This window comes from Nyctibius grandis, chromosome 16 (genome assembly GCF_013368605.1).
Source record: "Nyctibius grandis isolate bNycGra1 chromosome 16, bNycGra1.pri, whole genome shotgun sequence".
Taxonomy (NCBI): domain Eukaryota; kingdom Metazoa; phylum Chordata; class Aves; order Nyctibiiformes; family Nyctibiidae; genus Nyctibius; species Nyctibius grandis.
The window spans coordinates 9,402,616-9,420,091 of NC_090673.1; the positions used below are offsets into that span (position 1 = coordinate 9,402,616).

At 46.1% G+C, this 17,476-nt stretch overlaps 1 protein-coding gene across 1 annotated transcript; it reads left to right on the forward strand.

Annotated features, from left to right (window-relative positions):
* Nucleotides 1-2,962: 2,962 nt before the first annotated feature.
* TLR4 (toll like receptor 4) lies at nucleotides 2,963-7,616 on the forward strand. The gene is made up of 3 exons (XM_068414029.1): nucleotides 2,963-3,079; nucleotides 3,897-4,063; nucleotides 5,357-7,616. Exons 1-3 carry the CDS (start codon nucleotides 2,963-2,965, stop codon nucleotides 7,614-7,616), a joined length of 2,544 nt encoding a protein of 847 aa, XP_068270130.1.
* The last annotated feature ends 9,860 nt before the right edge of the window (nucleotides 7,617-17,476 follow it).

The window sequence follows — 17,476 nt, forward strand, 5'->3', positions numbered from 1 at the left end:
CCCTGAGCCTAGACCTCAGCTGCAACGTGATGTCATTTAAGCTTAATTCACCACAGGTGGCTGCTGAGCTGAGTTGTATTAGCTGATACTGTGCTCGTTAGGAAGGTGCATGTGGACAGTGCTGCAGCCCATCTGAGAGCAATACTGGATCAGCTGGTGCAGCCTGACCACATGCCTGAGCTTCTCGAGTACTTTTGGAAGTTCTTGTGGTGCTCCCAATCTCTAGCTCCACAAATACTGCGTTGTGGAAGTGCCAGCATCTCAGGAATGCTCTCTCCTGTCTGATCCATGACTCACAACCAAATAGTTGTTACAGATGGTCCTTTCTCTTAAAATAAGACCTGGTTGATTTAATCTTGAAATAGTTATTGCCGTGTTCCTCAGCCTCCATCTGCAGATAGACTTGGGGAACTGCTTAGGATGACTACTGAGGCAAATATATCTTCTGTTCTGGGTAATAGCTGTTGATCTACATGTGATATTGTGTTAGCTGTGACCTTGAAATCACCATAGATACAGACAGCCCTATCTGTTTTCATGGCTATCACCAGTTGTCTTGTCCAAGAGTTTAGCTAACTTTTCTTTTTGGCTGGAGCTCTCAAATTATTTTCTTTCAATATGAGCGAGTACAAGATGTTTTGTCAGTGCAGCTACGTTGTGGCCATCTTACGCTATGTAATGCCTTGCTTGAGATCAGAGGTTGAGTATACGCTGTCTGCTGTTGTGTTACTTATATCATAATAATGTTCAAGAGAACAAAGATTTCTTGGGCATGTGTTTTTAGAAACAGATTTTCTTTAACACCGCCTTTCTAAGAGATCTTTGATGATCCCACCAGCAAATTGCCAGCACAGTGAATCACGTTTCATTTTAGATGTTATTCTTGTCACTTTAAAGGATTCCAAATAATATTTTTGTTTCTTGTGAACCGAAAGACGCAATTATGTAGACATTATGGCTTTCTACAGTCCTTGCACATTGTTGTACGCAAGCTGAAGAATATGAAGTTAACCAGCATCGACTTTCTAAACTGGTGGCTGGGATTGATTTGCTAGCTTGCATGTTTTCTCCTTGTGCCCCATCCCTTGCAGTTTCTATATGATTTGTCCTTGAACAAATTACAACGTGCATTGTGAAACTGTCTCTTGTGATAGGAGCAGCACATTCTTTGAACGTCCTTCAAGCTCTACTTTCCACTTGCCCTCTGAGCATGGCTGTTGCATGGATCTTGTGATGCTCCCAAACTCTCCAGCATCTTCAGTGAGTCTCCATTGAAATGGTAATTTCTAGAGCATACTTCAGGCTCATTTCAGCTTTAGATAAAAATTAAATGTGGATTGCTTCATTCTGCATATTGAATACTAAAAGATGCACTCATTTGTCCTCTCTGCAGACACATGATGCTCTGCCAATTTCCTTAATCCAGGCACTGAAGCAGTCAGCAATTGTTTCCATTCACTTTTGATTCCATCTGTAAAAGGAAATACCTGCAATCACGAGAGGCTTTTCAGAACAGGGATTTTGCAGAACTAGCCCCATTTCAACAAACTTTTTGTCTGCTGGCTTAATGGGCACTATCTGGCTGCACATCAGGGTGACGGTTTTAGCTCCCATTGTGCTGCCATGTGTTCTTCATCGCAGAGATCATCTGTTATTTTAGGATTTCCCCATCTATCAGTGGCCCTCTACTGACCTGCCAAAGAAGTCCAATCCTCCCTCCGCCATACTTTAAACTTTTCTTTATAAGTGTGTTGCTCAATGGACTGTTACTGCAGCTTATATTTAATATTAATTTTCATAGACATTCATGAGTAGTCATTCCCTGTTCTGTCTACTTCTAGACTAGTATCCCATCCTCGGCTCACATTTTTCAATGTCTCTGTCTATGTGGTGTTAATAATACCCAGCAACCCTATGGCTGGATCCCCAGTAACGCTTCTTAGTTATCTACAGAAAGACAGGAGTAGATACATGAATGCACTATCATTTATCAGAGTAAATGAAGGCAGGGAGCTTTATTAGAAGGCTCACAGCTGATTTAAATTAATATTGCCAACTGTGAGGTTTTACAAAGCCTCTTCCAGAAACAATAGCTGTGTCTGCACTGTAAATTAAGGATGGTATTGAGATGTACTCACTTTTGTAGCAAGGCATCAAACGCAGATTCAGGCATGACCAGGGCAGATAGCAGCTCTAAGCCCAGCTGGGGTGTTTGTGCCTCTCCCAGCTTGCTGCCCTCAGCAACCCACCCACCCAAGGAAATGGTGAGGAGTGTAAGGTCCTGGGCTCTGACCGCTCTATGAATCTCCAGTATTTACTCCTTGTGCCTGGCCATGTGCTCGTTCCTGCAATAATTGCGATACTGAGATCCAACCAGACGGATGAAACCCAAGTGCATGTTCACAGGAGCTCGGCCATAGACAAACCTGTTGTTACCTGGCTCAGGAAAACATCTGCCACAGCTGAGCACTTCTCCACTACTTGCCAGTGTGGTGTAGCTGGGAGCATGGCAGGGGCACAAAGGCAGAGAGTCATTAGCTCTACCCAGTGCATTTGAATTATGGGATGTGAAGCACGACCTTCCAGAAATTGGACTCAGAATTTCACAAAAGTTTCTGGGTTTTTTTTGCCAGTTGGACTTGAGCTAATCTGAGACAATCAAATCAAGTGACACACTGATACAAACCATATTCCTCTTTAACTTCTAGCCCAAACTATACCTTTCATTACTTCCTTTTTTCTTGTTTTTTTAAAAACATTTTTTTAAAAACCATTGCAAGACAAGCAATTCACTCAGAGCATGTCTAGAAACCAGGCAGTTATCCGTTTCACTTCCCTCCTTGTTCTCTGCAACTCTCAGTGACGTGCAGTGAGAAACAGGAGTGGTGAAACACAACGCTTGGCATTTCAGGAGGTTTCTCACCCCAGGTCCTTGAGTGATATCCATGCTGCTCTCTCCTGCATGCCTGGCCTCCTGAAGATGCCCAGGAGAGGAGCTCTTCCTCTGTGGACACTTGTGTTGCTGCTGGCGTTTGTCCCATCACAGCTGGCAGGCTGCCTCCTCAATCCCTGTTTGGAGGTACGTGACCTCTAAATGAGCACAAAATCCTTCTGTTTCTCTGGTGCATTTTTCCCCTCTGCTTGGGAGATTTGTGCGTTTTTTCTTGTGTGTTAGTTGTCTTATGAAAGCCCATCTTTTTTCCAAGGCTGTTACCAAGGCAATTGAAGTATTTGAAGTAAATGCTGGTCTCAAAAACATCTGAGAACCAGAACCAGCAGCATGAACCATTTCTTCTTGTTGGCTTTCTGTACCTCTGAGGTTACTGCAGTACAGTTAATCTAATAAATTATGTTTCCCTTCAGGAAGAGATCCAAGCCTTGACTATATTTTCTGCAAAACACAGTCTTTTCACCTGATTTGTACTGTAGAGTGATTTCACCGATAACCCAAGTACCTGGCACTGATCAACTGCCTTTTTCAAGCTTTTGCTGGCAATTATTACTTACATCATAACTGTGGTTAGAACTGCCTGCTTATCTGCAGTGTGACAGCTGAGAGCTGATCCTGGACACACAATGCATCCCTGTGTGTTTATTTTGCTGGCTCTCTCAAAGGTTGCTGCCGGTTCACCCATAGCCTCAAGGAACACTGTCCTGTAGTTTTGCACCTGCTTCAATCTGCAAGAAATGTAGCTCTTCCTGGGGAGTAGGACTGGTTCTATTAGAAGTGGGAAAGCTGCTTAGGATATATAAGATTATTTCCTAAAACTCAGGGTAGCTCATTTAGAACTTAACTACAAGGTTAGTCATTCTGTTCCTGCTTCCCTGACAATGTAATTTTCTGGCACTTCATGAAGAGCAGATGTTGACCATGACTGGATCTGCCACTGTTACAGGTCATCCCTGACAAAGCTTTCAGATGCATGGGACTGAATGTCTCCGGAGTTCCTGCTGAAGTCCCAAATACCACCCAGAACCTGGATCTCAGTTTCAGCAATCTGAAATCACTGGGGTCAAATTATTTTTCATCAGTCCCTGAACTGCAGCTTCTGGATCTTACAAGGTAATGAGCTCTTTTATGTGGATACTGCTAAATCTTGCTTCACCACCTGGGCCACTGTGGTTGCTTATTTTGGGTTCTGTTGGTCTTGGCTGTTCATTTTTTTTTTTTTTTTGCTTGTGAATTTATCCCTGTGTCCATCTTTCTGCACATCCCCATGGTCAAGTGATGTGCAGCTTTTAGTGCAGTTACTGAGTGCACACCCTCTGCGCAGCGCTGGGTCTGTCAGTCTGATCTTGTAGGTAGGGATATGAGAAGGAGGAGGAAGATGTTTTACTTCTCTCTGAACAAGAAAAATGTCTTTTCACTGTTACAAAAAACTGTGAAGTGGAACATCTTGGGTGAGCTGTTTTTCTAATCACAGTTTAAAAAAAAATTAAAATGAAGGTACATTCATTTTCTAAAAGGCTGTTTTCAAATACCAACATATTCTCTTTTCCCTTCTCATATATCTGGGGGAGGAGATGGGGGAGGCTTATTAGCAAATTTGAATTGATGTATAATTTCCATTGACTTGAGACAACAGTTTCTCTGGGTAAATTGTTTCACTGAAAAATGTCACTCAGTCCCATCACAGTTACAGCTCCATAGTGGCTGAGTGACAGAGCAGGTTTGCTGTAAAGCGCTGGCTGGCCTATAAAGTTAATTTTGCTTGAATTCATTGTAGAATGGATTTGGGTCTCAAATTTTGGATCTTCTCATGTGAAACCATCTTTAGGTGGACACCCTCTTTTTCCCTCTCCCTTTTCTCCTTTAGAGCCATCATGGCCTGGGGTCTGTTCCCTCTCAGATATCATCAGCAAAACTGCTGTCAGAGTTGTGAGCTTTACCACTGCTGCATCATGCTGATGCCAGTGGCACTGCCCAGATGTGGCTGAAGTGACAGTCTGAAGGCTGTGAAGGTGCAAGGTGTGAGGGAGTGCTGTATCTGGTTGGCTCTGCCATCAGTGATGGTCATTATGATGTTACTTTGGACTGAACAGAAAGCTAAAATGCTTCTTTCCTGCTGCCTGCATGAATTTTTGACCTTCTCTGTGGTTTAAGGTCTCTTGCTTTGCAATTGAACTTAATATTTAGAGAGGGACAAGGAGGTGAGAGAAGATCTCCTGCTGTGGAAGGGTTCCCTTTGCACATCCAGGAGTGCTGGCGCTGCCCAGCACAGTAAAGCCAAACCAACCCTCAGCGTGATGCTGAGCCTGGGAATGTTGCACCAGCACTTAGTGCAGTAGTGTTAGTGAACATGTAATGACAGGGAGAGTGTTTCATGCACATTTATTCTCTTTTCCTGCCCAACAGGTGCCACATCCATACAATAGAAGATAACTCTTTTAAGGATCTTCATAACCTTTCCACCTTAATTTTAACTGCCAATTCCCTCCAGTACCTGGGGACAGCAGCCTTCTATGGCTTAACGTCTCTGAAAAAACTAGTACTGGTGGAAACCAACAGAGCCTCTCTGACTGACCTACCAATTGGACACTTGCATACCCTGCAGGAGCTGAATTTGGGCCACAACAGCATTGCTTCTTTGAAGCTTCCCAAGTATTTCACCAACCTGACCTCTCTCAGGCACCTGAGTTTTTTCTCCAACAAGATCACATATATCTCCAAAGGAGACCTTGATGCCCTGAGGGAAGTGAACAGGCTCAACCTCACACTGGTGCTTTCCTTGAATGATATAAAATACATAGAGCCAGGGTCCTTTGCAAGGATTCACCTTGGTGAGCTTGTCCTAAGGTCCTCTTTTGAGAACTTCAGTGTGATGCACGCTTCTCTTCAAGGCCTGACTGGTTTACAGGTCAACAGACTAGTAGTTGGAGAATTCAGTGACAGTCAGAGATTGGTACACTTTCAGAGAGGGCTCTTGAGTGGACTGTGTCAGGTACAAATGCAAGAGTTTGTCTTAATCTGTTTCAGAGAATTTGAGGATAACACAGACACTCTTTTTAACTGCATAGGCAACGTCTCCAGTATTCGGTTGGTGGACCTTCAACTTGAAGAGGTATCAGAGGTTCCTATGTTCTCTCAAGTGAAACAGTTGGAATGCAAGGAGTGCAAGTTTAAGGAAGTGCCTGCTGTGAGGCTGTCTCTTTTCAAGGAGCTGAGAGTGCTTCGTATTACCAAGAGCAAACACCTCAATAGCTTCCGGCAGAAATTTGAGAGTCTAAGTAACCTGGAGGTCATAGATTTGAGTGAGAATCATCTCTCCTTCACTAGCTGCTGTTCCCCTCAGTTTCACAAGTGTCCAAATTTGAAACACTTGAACCTAAGCTTCAATTCTAACATAGGAGTGACTGGAGATTTCACTAATGTGAAGAATTTATTATATTTGGACCTTCAGCACACAAAGTTATTTGGTCCTGGCTCCTACCCTGTCTTTCTATCCCTTCAGAAGCTCATTTACCTTGATATTTCCCATACCACAACTCATGTTAAATCACAGTGTACATTTTGTGGCTTGAACTCTTTGCAAGTGCTCAAGATGGCAGGCAACTCCTTTGAGAACAATAAATTGGCCAACAACTTCAAAAACTTAAGCCACCTCCACAGCTTGGATATTTCAAGTTGCAAATTAGTACAGGTAGATCCAAGTACATTTGATGCCCTCTCTGAACTAAAAGAGCTGAACATCAGCAATAATAAGCTACTGATCTTTGATCCTGTAGTCTACAAGCCTCTCCGAGCCCTCACAGCCCTGGATTTCAGCAACAACCAGCTAAGTGTTCTGTTGGACTCAGCCCTGGAAATCCTGCCTGATAGTCTGGTCCTGTTAGACATCTCTCAAAATCTGTTTGAATGCTCTTGTGTATACCTAAACTTTCTGAAATGGATCAAGGAAAAGCAGGAGCTACTGCACAACAAGGAGTTGATGATATGCCACACTCCTGCATACATGAAGAACGTGAGCCTGTCAAGCTTTGATCTGTCCTCCTGCCAACTCAATGCAAGCACAGTGGCATGCTCAGTGATCATGTTGCTCGCTGCAGTGGTGTTCCTCTTCCTGATTTACAAGTACTACTTCCAGCTATACTACACATTGGTGCTGCTCAGTGGGTGTAAACACTCTGCAGACAGGGGTGACACCTATGATGCATTTGTTATCCACTCCAGCAAAGACCAAGAGTGGGTGATGAAAGAGCTGGTGGAACCCTTAGAAGGAGGAACACCTCCCTTCCATCTTTGTCTTTACTACAGGGATTTCCTACCAGGGGTACCCGTTGTCACCAATATCATCCAAGAAGGTTTTCTGAGTAGCAGAAATGTCATTGCAGTCATCTCTACAGACTTTCTGGAGAGCAAGTGGTGTAGCTTTGAGTTTGACATTGCCCAGTCCTGGCAGCTTGTTGAAGGAAAGGCTGGAATCATCATGATTGTACTAGAAGAAGTGAATAAGGCCTTGCTGAGGCAGAGGCTGGGACTGTCCCGATACCTGAAGAGGAACACCTACCTCGAATGGAAAAACAAGGAAATAAGCAGGCACATCTTCTGGAGGCAGCTGACAGGAGTCCTACTAGAAGGCAAAAAATGGAATCATGAGGAGGTAAAGCTCATGTGAGAGAAAGAAAGATTGCTTCTGTCCTGTCACCCAGGCTGGTGCTCAGAAGCTGGTTCTTCTGTGGTTGTTCAGAATTGGAGGAAGTGGATGGAGGCACTGTAAAAGCACTACAGAAATACCTGCCTTGCTGGTCACCCTTTCTCAAGGGGACTTGCAAGCTAAGGAGTGACAACAGCTAGAAGAGCTTCACATGCCTGAGCTCTGTGTTTGTCTGTAGCTGTCAACCAGAGCTAGTCCAGCAATCCATGCAGCTGTGGTGGTCTGGTGAATAGATGGACTGCTGTGACTGTCATTTGTCTGCCTGTGAAACTGGATTAGGGTCCTGGGGCCATTTACCCAGTGGTACTTCAGGGTCTGTTGCTTTGAGTTGACCCCAGGATCTTCAGGGGAGAGCAAAGGTACAGGATTCTTGGCTCTAAAAATGGTGGGAAACAGAAACAAGATTTGGATTCTGAAAGTCTTGGGTCTGCCTCCTTAGGCACCGTGACTCAGGGGGAAAACCCTACAGAGGGCAGTGGGGTGCCCTACAGCCACAGACCACCTGGCAGCTACTCAGTGAAGCTGAGCAGTTATGTCACCAGTGTGGAGGGAGGTCGCTGCTGGTAGGAAATTTCCTCAACGTGTTTATTTCAGTTTTCTTTAGACCAAGACCAAATGTTGTAACCCCCAAATATTTCCATCACCTGGAACTCTCATTTATATCCATATTGTAGAGCATTTGAGAGACTGGCTTGAAGTTTTCTTGTGGTATCCCACAGATCAGTGGGACCAGAAGAAGCTGCAAAATGCTTGATACCTTTAAAATCACGGCATTTCTTTGCTCCAACTTCTCCTCATTCAATGTTTCTGGATATACTGTGTGGGACTGCTCTATATGAGCAAGATTGAGCCTGAGCAAAGTGTTTTGATGTTTACAGCCAGCCAGTTCTAGAATAAGCTTTTCCACTCTCTGGACCAGCCTTAATTCACTATTGGAAGGCGCCCACATCTTGAAAAGGGCTTGAAATATGTTCAGACCTAGTAATGAGGCTGAGGGTCCCTCTTCCTTCCTCCCTCCCTCCCATCACGCTGTGGCAGCCTCTGGTCCTGGTGGGGATCTCGACCTGTGTGTTCGGCCTTTCCTGGGGTTCAGCTGCTATGCTGAACAGGACAGTCACTGGACAGGAGAGTTCTGCCTTTGTTTCATTGAGAACGTGCCTGACATTTTGCAGGGAGAAGAGACAGAGGAGAAAAGTCTGGGTTAGCTAAACAAAATGTATCCCAGCACTGCCCTGAATAAAGGGAAGTCTAAATGCCATTGAGTCATATTACAGAGCACTCCATTGTTGTGTGGGATATTGAACGCTGCTGGAGTATTGCTCTCTATTTACGGAAGGCTTTGGTTGGGATTAATCACTGAATTAGACTAGTTTTAAACTTGCAAATCCTTCTATAATCAATGACGTTCTACAGAGATAACACAGAAGCAATTGAGTGGTGAATCAGATCTGATATTTATTCAGAAGAAAGGGCCTGATCCATCTCACTTTTCTGAGCACCAGCCAGCAACATCGCCGTGGAAGCCAGCGATAAATCGACATCAGACACTTATTTGCAAAAGAGGGACAGCGAGTTCCAGGGCTTGTGCTGGGAAAAGCTGGATCACAGGCCCCTCTCTATGTGCTGGGTCAGTAGCATACTGGGACAACACTACCAAAATCCCCCACAGCCCTCTCTAAGGTTTTGTGACCTGTGAGATGAAGCTTTAATAAAACTAAGCTTGATGCTGTGTTCACTCACCCAGAGAGTTTGTTTTGCAGCTGCCAAGCACTGTTGCAGCACTCCTCACCTCTGCTGTGATGGACGGGTCCTGGGCGCTGCATCCTGCCTCCTCGCCCCGGGGCACAGGCTGCTGGAGCTGGGGAGGGCGTGCAGCAAACCAGGGCACAGCTCGAGGTTCCCTGGTTTGAGGGCAAAGGAGAGCATGGAGGATAAAGCAAATATTAGCCTGGATTTCAGCAGCTACAAGTTAAACTGGAAAACAAAAGAGGAAAAATTAAACGGCGTGGGAGTTCCTGCTCCTGAATTGAGCAGCGCTGAAGCAGCATTTCTCCCTCGCTCTTTCTCTCTGTGGGTCCTCTACAAACAATTCAGTGTATATTTATTTGTGGCACAAAGCAGAGTCCTGTGATTCTTAATTGTAATTACGATAATGAGTTTCAGAAAGCCTGCAAGTGGTTCTGGGCATTATAATAAGGGCTTAGGACAGTATTGTTTAAAAAGTGTTTGTTGAATATCAAAGCAACTTTAGGAGGAGAGCTGGGGTGATGCTGAGAGGAGACTCCCACCTGTACAATTTAAAAAGAAACCAATCACTTGTTCTTCTCTTCGTATTCAGACTCTCCACAGCAGAGATGGATGCGTGAGGGGCCCCAGGCTTTCTTACTGCCGAGAGAAAGCACAAAACCCATCATAGCTTCTGGAAGGGGTGAGGGGAGCAAGATGGTGCACTGAGACAGAGACTGGAGGCTGGGGCATTCAGAAAACAAGGGAGTTTAGAACAGATTCATCCTCTGCAAGCCCCACAGTCAGTACCACTCCTGCTTTCCTCCATACATTTAGAGATTTCACTTGATCTGAGCAGTAGTTGGTGCTTTGAAGCCACAAGCTGATTTCTTTATTGATGAGACCTTCAGCAACAGAACAGGGATTATTTTTTTTTTTTTGCTGCGTGGCACAACAAGGCTCAGGAGGACAGTATGACTGGTGACTCGAACAGCCCTTGATGGGACCTGGGTGCCAGGCACAGCCACATGCTATAAATGTCCATCCACGCAGCCGCGGGCTCGGCTGGGTGAGTGGCTCCCAGTTCTGCCCAAGGGGTCATTAACCTGCCCTGGCAGTGCCCGTCTTCCATACTTTGTGTTTTATGAGTTTAGGAGGGAAAAGGCTGTGTGAACAATTGTATTTTCACCATTTACCCAGTAGAGAAAAAGTAGATTTGGTTTTGGAAGACTCAAAACAGCTTTCCCCAGTACTATAAATGAGGAAAATATTGTGGTTCAAACAGAAACACACACACATATTTGCCTTTGTTCTAGGAAGCAAATTTCCGAAGGAAAACTCTGAATGTTCTCATGTCTCCAAACATTCTGGCATGCGTTGCTGTTTGGAAGTGTTCACTGTACAGCAGGTAGCTTTGATATTATTTACTTGTTTGGGTGAATAAATGAGCCGCCAACCAAACATCCTTGCAGGTCTGCATTCATCTCTCATGTAAATGGCTGAACACGCTCTAGTTATTAAAGCATCTATTTTACCCAGGTCATAAAAACAGATGGAGATGAAGCTCCAAAGGGCTGTTGCATCCAAGTCATTTAGTTTCATTTGTAATGGGGACATGCCCTGATTTCACTACGTACTTAATTTGACCCATGCAAAATGCCAGTACAGATGAAGCTCGGATCTTACTTGCATTGCAGAGGGTGATCTCAGAGGCAGGCCATCGTGATGTGCTGGCATCATCGCCAAGATGTGGTTTGCAGTGAGGGCTCTGAACAGAGCAAGCCCTCGTTAACCTGATTGCATTTGTGGTCTCCACACTGTAGCAGGGACATTAGGTAAAAGCTGCAAACTAGAGCCGTCTGCTCGAGCTGATGCCTGCCTGGCTGTGGCTGGCTGCGTGAATGCTCCCTTGGCCTCCCCCAGTATTAGCACAGATTTCCAGTGTCAGTTAAAAAAATCAACAAAACAAGAAAAAGCAGCTGGTTTCTCTGGACCGACTGATACTTGACAGGAACAGGTTGAAACTTTTCTGGAAGAATGTTTGTCCTTTGGGAAATGCTATTTTGTAGGTGGTTTATGTAATTTAATGAGGTAGCATCGTGAATCTATGGAACAGAAATTGTCATAGCGGGGTTTCTGGTTTAGTATTGCATGGGGTTATAATCTTGGGACAGCCACTTTGCATGGAAACAGTGATTTCTGCAATGTTTTGGAGGGGTTGGAAAAAAGTTAAATTGTTCCACAACATCATTTAAAAAAAAAGTCAGTTTACGCTTATGCTGTTGTTTCTCAGAGTACCTTTTCATTTTGAAATTTCTTTCTCTTTATATAATCTGACTAGCCTCCCAAAACAAAACCAAAATGTAAAAGTGTTTCCACCCAAATTAAAAAATACAGATTTCATTTTGTGGGAAGAAACCACCATTTTTTATTTCTGTACCGTGCTGAAAAGCAGAACTTCTGACAAAACGGAAATTCCACTTCCATGACAGCACTTACCCTGACCCTCTGAAAGTTAAATCTTCACCTGGCTGTATCACACATGTAGTTCGGGCAGTAAAAACACTGACGAATCCCCAGAATGAATTTCACTAAGTGCCTTTTGCAAAACATCTTGAGTAGGTGCAGTCAATCAATACGAACTGACTGAGCTGAGAGCAATTGAACGCGGTAGGAAAGAAGCAATTCCTTAACAAGTTGTTCTTTGCCGTCGCAGCTCAGGCTGAGAATTGAGACAAATGACAGCAAAGCATGATTTGCAGAAGAAGAGCCCATCTGCCAGGAGCTCTGACCTTCCTCAGCTCCAAGGTCATGGAGAGGGCAAAGTCAATAATCCACCAGCCTGGACCTCCCTGCACTGCTGCGAGCACAGAGAGAGAAACATTGCGTAATTGAGAACAGCTCTGTTCAAAGCCTTGAAAATCAAGAAAAAGGAATAGAAAGAATAGGAAAGAGATTGACGCAGGATCTTGGGGAAAGTGGCCACAATTTAGCAGCTGGGTGAACCTCAGCTGCTGGAGGTGGCTTGGCCTCAGGGTTTCCAGCACTAACAGCCTAAAGCATCTAGAAGTTTTGTGATGAGTCTGTAAGTGCATAATGGTGATAAGAAAATGTTTTGAAATCAGTACCTCTGAGAAGTTGCTTTTAAATCAGGTTTTTGCACACTGGTGCCTATTCAGAGAGCAATTAAGGCAGCAGTGGTGTGTTTTCCATCACTCCTGAGAAGAAGGAGGTAATTCTGCTCTGTTCAGTGAGTCCTGCTGGGGAGAGCACAGATTCGGGGCCTGTGAGGTTGTCACCCTGGTGCTTCCTTGCTGAGAGAGCCTGGTTTGCCCTCTCAAAATATCATCCTGAGGCTTCCTGAATGAAAATGGTGCTTTGCATGTTCCTCTCCATGTCTTCCCAGCACTGGCAGTTCCTGGAGGCGAGCTCAGACTGGGCTAGCCTGCACTAGTCCTGTTCTTACCCACATGGAGGAGAGGGACTGAGTCACCATTTAAATATATTTAAATACAGATGAAACTCTGGCCTTGAAGTCTGTTGTGTACGTGTGTCCTGGATTTGTGCAGGAGGGATGGAAGTGAGCATCGTATGGGGACCAGCCTTGATCTGCAGGTGACACAGGGCAGTTTCGCAGCAGCCGGAATGAAGGCACTTCAGCATCTCTGCAGGGCCACAGCCCTGGAGGGCAGAAGCAGTCCAGCTCAGATCTCCCTTTGTGCCTGCCAGGCTACCCAATATATACAGAGAGTGAACCAGTACGTACAAAAAATCCTCTAGGTCACAATTTGTTATTCTTCACTCTTCTTATAGTCATTCTCAATTACAGGACACGAGTTACAGAAGGAGAGACAGTCCCAAGGCAACATACATCTGCTTGCCATATCTAACCCTCCCATCAACAGCGTGTACCCCCTTCCTCCTGGCCTGCCTGAGCCCCCCTCTCACACAGGGTCTCTGTACTCTGAACTGATGGACAAGCATGGACTTGGCTTCCCAAAAGGCTTTAGGCACCCCGCAGCATGCTGCTGTACCCCTTCTTCAACAGCATCCTTCGCTGAACCGCAGCTGAGGTGGTGCATAAAGAGGAGCATTAAGGAGAGGGTTGAAAGGGTATGAAAGTAAAGTCTTCACCACATCTACAAATCAGATGTGTAGCAGGGAGAGGGTATACGGCCCTCACACTTCAAAATCCTCCCTCCAGAGCTGCTCAAAAAACATTCATTACTGGCGGTGGGGCAGATCGTCAGCTGAGGGAAAGGATCACCCCCTGCTCCAGGGCTCGGGCCCATATCCAAGCTTGTATGATGATCTTAAAGGTCTTTTCCAACCAAAATGATTCTATGATTCTATATCCCTCCAGCCAGAGGATTCCCAACACTGCCAGCAGCGCGGTGATAAGAGACCAGCTGCAGCCTCCCCTGCCTGCAGCTCCTTCCTCCCTTATCGCCACATCTTGAGTACTATGCAAATAACAATGGGGTATTGTTAGGCAAAAGAGATTTAATTGCAGCCTACGCTCCCAGAGAGGGTGAAATAGGCTTTTCTCCAGATCTAATCTCCAGTCTTTATCTTTTCTTCTTCCCCTCTCTCATCCTTTCCTTCTCCTCAAAGTTTCTCTTTTCTCTCTCTCAGCTCCCAGCCAGCAGCCAGTGATCAACCCAAAATGTATGAAAGAACGGAGGGATGTCCTTTTTTTTTTTTTTTTACATTTTTAAACAGTCTTTAAATCCTTTGGAGTGTTTTGGTCCGCAGGAAGGATTAGCAGTAATTCCCCTGCCATCGCTTGCTTCCGACGCTCTGACAATTCATTCTCCTGAGATCCCCTAAACTCACTGCTGAATACATTAGCCAGAGGACACCGAGCGGGCTTGAGGACACTGTTATCCCGTGTCCCCGCTCCCCACAGCGTGGGGTCCAGCTGAACGCATCCACCAGCAGCCCCTGGGTGAGCACTTCTCTCAGTAACCCGAAACAGACCCAGACTTGCCCGACGTGGCAGCGCTGGGATGCTCTGCAGTGGCTCAGCTCCTGCACTGTGGGATTCGCACGGCGATGCCTGAAAGTCACTCTCCTTCCCTCTCTCACGGGCTCTGCGATGGATCTGGTGGAGCGTGTGCCCCCTCCCCTGCTCCCGGGGTGCAATCCCTCTGTTTTCTTTTCCAAGCAGCGTAGTCTGCTGGGAAGGGCATGCTACCATCCCTGCCTGGCTTTGGATGCTGCTGACCCCCCTTAGATGAGAAATGCTGCCTGTTGTCTTTGCCCTGCCTCGTTTTCTCTGTTGGTAAAAAGGGCATCACAACCTGCACACTGTGATTTACTGGAGTGAAGCACTAAGGGGTAGGTGGAGTCTAGATCAGAGCCCGTGAAAAGTGCATTTTCTGTTCTTCAACTCCATTTCCCCCGTCTTGGGGTTTTGAAATCCTTCTCTACAGCTCTCCCCCATGCCAGCAAATGTGTGTCTGAGGTCAGATCCTTCCAACCCCTTTCCTATCACGGGTCCTGCTTACAGTCACTTAAGTTTTGCTTTCTGCAAGGGAAATAAGTGCACTGACAGCAGCACAAGAAAAAGCAGTATTTGGCCCCCAGGACCCCGTTTGCAATTCTGCCTTTAATAAGAAAACTCACAGTCTTCCCCCTCTCTGCTCCTCCTGAGACTGTGGCCCACATCTTTCTGACCTGCTCAGAGTCAGCAAGTTTCAGTTCCCCCTCTAGCAGCCCGTATCTTGCCCGGTGCTGAGCTGGGCCAGCCCCACTCTACACTCTGCTGGTTTTCCCCCACTTCTCCCTGCCCCACCGAGGGCAGGTGGGTGACAGGATTCATCCCTCAGCCTCAGAGAGAAACTGCCTGAGCTGTGTTATTCAGAGCCCTGATGGAAATAAAAGGATGCCTGCCTGCTAAAAAGTGCCACAGCTGGAGAGCAGCCCTCTGCTCTGACCGGGATGATGCTCACGGAGGTCCCCTCCGTGCTGGGGACATGCTGTGCTCCCGGGAGCTGCCCTCCCAGCATCCCTGGGGCTGTGGCGGGGGAGAGAAGGATGACAAGATGCTGGGACTGGAGCCTGAGACAAATCTGGGGAGTTGCTGGCCCTCCCTGATAGCTGTTGCTCTTGGAAAAAAGGGAAGGTTTTATAAAAGCCTCATGAAAGCAAAGTATATCATGATTTCGGTGTGAGCAGACAGCAAGCGAGATAGGAGCGTCCCCTTAGATTTGCCTGCTGGAGGTTATTTACCTCAGGAAGCTGCTGAATAAAAGATACCAAAATATAGGAGAAAGTAGTATTATTTGTTCCTTTCAAAGCATGATGGGAGGCAGAAAAACATTATAAGGGGTATCTTTGAGTCTTGCCAGCCTGGATTTGTCAGGGCAGAGTTTTCACGGAGCGCTCTTCGGGTGACCCAGTTTCCGAGACACGGGCACAGACACACACGCTCACGCACACACACCCCGAGCCGCAATCCACAACTTTAATAACTGTGTGACATACAAAGGAGATCTTGACGCAAAGTGGAGCTGACAGAGAAGTGGAAGGAAGTATCTCGTGTTTTGCTTTTTTTTTTTTTCCATCCAGTGCCACACCAGGATTACAGTCAAGGTGGTTTCAACCTTCAGCATGAACTGATGTTGTTGTGGATTCTGCTTTTAATGACATTTAACAAGAAGCAGCAGCTCAGGGGGAGGGGAAACAAGGGTTTTCTTTTCTTTTCAGGAAGAATTTACTAGGGCTGTCAGGATTAAATGCATGAAGTGAATGCATATGGGGCTGCAAAGGGGGCTTAATAGCTTTGCTGCTGGTAACCACGGAACAGCTCTGAGACAGGGTTTGCCAGCCCTGCCGTGCATCTGATGAAACATCTGTGTTTGTGGAAGTGTGCATTTGAGGGTATGTCACAGCAACGTGGTCACGCTGGGGTGACTTTGCTGTCATCTATGGTTTTCTGGCTGTGGGTTTGGTGTGGGTGACACAAAGGTATCATTATGTAGCGGTTATCTCTGTTTGTTTCTGAAAACTTCCCCTCAAGGATGAGGTGGTGGCTACTCCGGTCCAGGTGACGAATGTCACTTCTCTCACCATGAGACTTTCTCTCTCATCAGACTTTTCTATAGGACCCTGCAGTGAGCAGGCACATATTACCCTGGGTGGATTTGCCAGGACCCCAGGGCAGGTGCTGGCTGGAGAGATGCTCCAGGTTGGGTACCCAGCTAACCAGCTCAGGGTTGACCACACCTGGAATAGGTCCAGGCATCCCAAAAAACTCACAGCCTTCCCTAAGTCGTGCCAGGCTGTTGGACTGAGTGCACCCAGGCTCATTCCAGCTAATTCCGCGTCCTTAAAGCAAAACATGGAGACTAGTTGCTCTAATATTGCAGCAAAAAGGCTAAAAATGAAACATCTGAATAAGATCTGGGGCTTAGGAAGGAACAGTACATTGGAGAGGAAGGAACAACAGGCAAAACAACCAAAGGAGATGAATGCTGGACCACAGTGCATCCCTTCTCGAGCTTTCCCAGGATTTGTTCATGGCAGTGAGAGTCCTTGGAGTGGTGTTTTGGATTGGACCTCCACTTAGAAAACATTCTTTAACCGTAAATAAGCTGGTGATGTCCTGTGCCCCTCCAGGACATTGAAAGTGGCTAGACTCAAACTTCTGAAAACACAGCAATGGAGAAATGGGGAAGGCAGCACTATTGCCGAGCTACCGCAGCCCTAACTGTGTGAGCTGGCAGAAGGCAGTGGGCATAGTTCAGCAGAGATGGTGCCAAATAAAGAGGAAAATAAAAGGAGAAGGTGCTATTGTCTGTGCTGTGTGGTGGTGATGCAATTCCCATGGGTATTTCAGTCACGTGAACTTTAGCAGATGGTAGACAGGTTTGCTGGGCTAGGTTGGGAGACCTTGTCAGAAATCCCCCCACATCCTGAGGCTTCCAGTCTGCTCCATTGAAGAGATCCAGCTGCAGAGGCTCTGGCAGGGACCTGCTCCTCCTGGGGACTGACAGCTCTTTTGTGAAGGGACCTGGCAGAAGGTGCACAGCCCATTCAGCAGGAGCGTCTGCAGGCACCCTGGTGAGATAGCCACCTAAAAATGAGCACTC